At 40.7% G+C, this 4,844-nt stretch overlaps 1 protein-coding gene across 1 annotated transcript in view; it reads left to right on the plus strand.

Moving 5' to 3' along the window:
- The first annotated feature begins 403 nt into the window (after positions 1-403).
- The window catches only part of LOC101982105 (guanine nucleotide-binding protein G(q) subunit alpha), a 141,709-nt gene continuing 137,268 nt past the window's right edge, over positions 404-4,844 (plus strand). The window contains exon 1 of the mRNA XM_026781326.1: positions 404-583. Within this exon, the coding sequence (XP_026637127.1) occupies positions 437-583 (147 nt within the window). The 5' untranslated portion in view covers positions 404-436. The remainder of the gene's footprint in view (positions 584-4,844) is intronic.

Consider the following 4,844-nt stretch of genomic DNA (forward strand, 5'->3'; position numbering starts at 1 on the left):
GGTTTTAGGTCTCCTCTTGTTTATTTCGGAAACGTATCAGTATAAAGGGTATTGCCATTTCCAGAATGCAGGGAGAAGGGTCTGTCAAGTTTCAGTAATTTTCCCATGATGCAGTTGCACTTGTTTCTCAGAGGTGTAGGGTTACAAGTTGGTGTTTGGTAGATTTATGCTCATAGGCTTCCTAAGATGGGAGTAGTTTTTGGGCTCATTTGCCTTTGAAAGGACCATCATTGGTCTAACTTTCCAAGTGTCCTCTGTAGGTAGCATTTTGACTTTCTATGAGTGCTTCTCTCAGCAGGTCTTTTGTGTCTGCAAAGTCTGGTCTGGTATCTAGTTTTGTTATCCGGAGACTAGCAAAGGAATTGTGATCTAATGTGCTGCTGCCATTTTCATTCCAGGGACAGGAGAGAGTGGCAAGAGTACCTTCATCAAGCAGATGAGGATCATCCATGGATCAGGATACTCTGATGAAGACAAGAGGGGCTTTACCAAATTGGTGTATCAGAACATCTTCACAGCCATGCAGGCCATGATCAGAGCTATGGACACTCTCAAGATCCCATACAAGTATGAACATAATAAGGTAAGTGGACATGTTGAAACATTTGGCAGCGTGGTTCATGAATGGTGCCTTAGCACTTTCAGAATGAGCAGTAGATGTCAGAAATGCACTCGCTTCCCCTATTCCCATTCTCTCCCTCCCCTCACTTCCTTCTTTCCTCCTCTTTCTCTTTGCCTCCCCTTTGTGCATGGGTGCACAGGGACGTCTTGTAGAAGCCAGAGGTTCATGTTTGAATGTCTTCTTCTATTACACTCCACCATATTGGCTTTTATATGTCATAAAGCAAGAGATAGCCTAACTGTTATCTGACCTGTTTGATACTAGGAAATAGTTCACAGTTGCAAAATTGGTTCTATCTTTTGGAATACTGCAGTACTATTGAAATTTCGTTTGATATTGCCTAAGTGTTATTTCATTGAATGGGAAATTTTTCTGGCTATAGAAGGATCTGTGAACCAGATGGCATAGCACTGAGTGTCTTTTTATAAGCTTCTCTCTATTCTAAGGATTCCAAACTCAGGAAGCAACTTGTAATAAATTGCAGTAAGTTGCACACTTTTACCAAGATTGATTTTTCCTTGAATGTAGGTATCCATTATCTTGTCTTTGGGAGTTCTCTAGTAAGCAAGCATGTTTATATATTGGTGAGCTGCTTCTAACCACCCCAAGTTGAGTGAACACATGTTAGTATATCTTTTAAGGATACAGTGATCTAGAATTTGTTTATTTATAAATACCATCTTGTCTTCTCTTTGAATACAAGTGTTCATAGCTAATGATAAAGGAGATTGTCATTTAGTAAAACCTGCTTATGTAAAGTGTATAATCATGAGATTACTTCATTATTTAATTCTTTCTCAAAGAGTGAATTTCCATCATCATATACAGATATGCTCTGTTGGCAGAGGTTTCTGTCCTGCCTGGTTCGTGCAGTTGTTAAGGCCCAAAGAAAACACACAGAGGTCTACATTAATTATAAACTGATTGGCACAGTATCTCAGGCTCTTCTTATTAACTAATTCTTATAACTTATATTAGCCCATAGTTCTTGTCTTTGTTGGCCATGTGGCTGCTTGGTACCTTTTTCCGTGAGGCAGTCACATCTTGCTTCCTCAGCAGCTGGGTCATGACTGTAGACTGAAACTTCCGTCTTCCCAGAATTCTCCTTGCCCTGCCTCTACTTCCTGTCTGGTTGCCCCACCTATACTTTCTGCCTGGCTATGGGCCAATGAGCATTTTATTAAACAAGTACAAGAAACAAATCTTTACAGGTAAAAACATTGTCCCACAGCACTCTTAATTAAATTCTTTGTCTTGGTCTAGAATTTGGTTGTTAATAGAAAGGAAGCAACCCTCTGCTTCTGAGTAAGCATGGCTAGGGAATTGTCTGAGGGTACAGCTTGGAGAAGAAGGTCTGGATTTTACAGTTGGTGGTGTTCCTGTATTCCTGTTGTAATTGCTTTATATGTGCATGCATTATTTAGTCAGATTTCAAGGTGCCTTGCAGGAAGCAAGCATGCTCTTTGGTAATATTTTCCCCAACAACATGTCAAGTACAAAGCAGACTTTTGCTCATTAAGTAGAGCACTCCTGACCAGGAGCATCCTGGGGTCACTTTGCAGCTGCTTTCTGATTTCTGTGAACTGTCAAGTCAGGGTATCAGGCAGTGTAAAAGTATCTATAGTCTGTACCATTGTCAGTCTCAGCAAGAAAAAAGCACCCAATTTGGCGCTGTTACGTGAAAAGAAATGATGTTGAGGACTCACCTTGTGCTTCCATCAAGCTGACAATTTCATCTTTCCTTTTGTTCTATATTTTGAGCATCTCTGATCTGAAAATATAAGATCTCAAATGTTATGGTGCTCTTGGTGAAGGGCAAAGGATAGCTTATGGGAATCAGTCTGCCCCCCTCCCTGTAAGTCCTAGGGATTGAACTCAGGCGGTCAGTGTATATGACAAGTGCCTTTACCTGCTGGGCCTTGCAGACCCCTCTTCTAAATTCAGTAAAATTATTAAAAACCAAAAAATCCTTGTAAAATTTTCATCAGGCTATGTACATACCATGAGCATGACAAAGAAATAAATTTCCATCTTACAGATACTTGTATAAATGCTTATGCTACCAAATCCAAAACCTCTGAATTCTAAAATGTTTCTGGTGCAAGCATTTTCTACAAGGGATTTTCAACCTTACATAGTTTCTAAGTTTAGTCTTGGAAGTTCTGATGACCAGGCTTATCCAGCATCTAATTGACTTGTAGCTCCCTTTGCCTGAGTAGCTGAGGACTTTGTTGTTATGTCACCTGTCTTCTTTTTTTTGGGGGGGGGTGGAGGGGTACTAAGAGGAACAGAACTACAGTGTCTTAAGAACAAGGAAGGACATGTCCCATGAAGGTAGCTCAGTAGGGCTGGGGGGATGATCCAGTCAGTAAAGCACTTGGCTTGCAAGTGTGAGGATCCGAGCTCACTTATCAGAATCCAGGTGAAATGCTGAGGTACGGTTACACAGAAGTTGTAGTAGGAGCTGCGGGCCTCTTCCCACAGCCCGGCTCCCGCTCGGCTAGCTTTACACCAGAAATAACAACACACAAATTGTATTCATTTAAACACTGCTTGGTCCATTAGCTCTAGCCCTTACTGGCTAATTCTGATATCCCAATCAACCCATCTCTAATAAACTGTGTAACACCGGTCTTACCAGGAAAGATTCAGCATGTCTGACCTGGCGGCTTGCTTGCGTCTGCCCGGGAGAGGGGAGCATGGCCTCTGAGCTCACTTCCTCTTCCTCCCAGCATTCTGTTCTGTTTACTCCTCCCACCTATGTTTTAACCTATGAGGGCCAAGCAGTTTCTTTATTATAATTAACCAATGACCTTCCTCCATCAAGAAGTGCAAACCTAGCTTGGAGAGGCAATGACAGGAGGGTCCCTAAAGCTCATTATTATTCAGCCAGCTAGCTTAATTGGAAAGCTTCAGGTTAGTGAGAGCCTCTGAGAATGGTAGCCTCTGGCCTTCACACTCTTGCTTATGTGCATGCATGAAGCATTTATCTAATTGTTCTTTTATCAATAAAAACTCAGGAGTCAGATTGGGATAAAAACCCTACTGCCTGAGAATCTTTCTAAGCCCCTCTCTGCTACTTACTGTGTCTCTCTATATCTGGGTCCTCCTAAACCTCTATGGCTAATTCTGGTCAGCCAGTTGCTAACACTGCTCACTAATTAAAGATTAAACTTTATTGGCAAACTCAGGAGAATCAGAGTTCCATCAGGATATCCTACAATACGTGCATACCTACACCTTTTCATAAACATTTGTTAAAAATGGAGTGTGCTACATTAATCCCATTTAAATTATTCTGAAATTTTTACATTTTACTTAAAAACCCTCAAGATCCTCAGTTATTTTCCAATAAAAAAAATAGCCAAAATTCTGAAGGCTGTATCACTGTATTCCTGCCTCTGATCAACTGAATAAGAAATTGCTACTTTTAAAAATTACAGACAAATAAAACCAAAAAACAACATGAAGGAATTTTCTTAGTTCACAGAATGATCATGGGCTTATTGCACTGTAGGAATTTCCACCTATATAAACAAACTATTAGTTCTATGTATAAACAGAACTAATAGACACATGTTTTAATATGTCTGTCTGAGAGGTCAGATGAGCCAAAGAATTGCAGGCTGCAGAAGCCAACAACTGACTGAGGAAGTAGGAAGAAAACTTTTGAGGGTGTGAGCTCACAGCAGGCCTGAGAAGCTGACGGCTGGGCTTGGGAGAGATGAACCTTGGCCAGTTTCAGTCTTTCACTGCTCACTTCAGAGTCAGATTCCTGGGAAAGAGTGTTGGATTGGCCGAGCCTGGATTCTTTGCTGGTTCTTTAGACAGAGAAAGGAAGTCTGGTCAATGTGATTGACAGTCCCTGGGAAAATCTGGGTACTGCTAGTGGAAGAAGGAGCATTTTTTTTTCTGGCTTGGCTTACAAATCTCTATTGCCAAAGTGCACTGTCCATTTATAACATGAGATGACATGTGGATTCTTTGTAGATGCAAACTTTCTGAGTTTACTTAGCATTTACCCTAAAATAAAAGTTCTTATTCTGGACTTAGTCTGGGTTACAAGATGGGGAGGTGCTCATAGAAGCTGTTGACTCAGTAATAGCTGTGTACTGTGACAAGCATATACCAGCATTTGACTCTAAGCAATCTTGAGATTTTTTTCAAAGTTCATATGAAACCTTCATTTCTTCATAGTTGGGCCTGAATTTTCTATTTATTT

The sequence above is a fragment of the Microtus ochrogaster genome, chromosome 8, assembly GCF_000317375.1.
Source record: "Microtus ochrogaster isolate Prairie Vole_2 chromosome 8, MicOch1.0, whole genome shotgun sequence".
In the NCBI taxonomy this organism is placed as follows: domain Eukaryota; kingdom Metazoa; phylum Chordata; class Mammalia; order Rodentia; family Cricetidae; genus Microtus; species Microtus ochrogaster.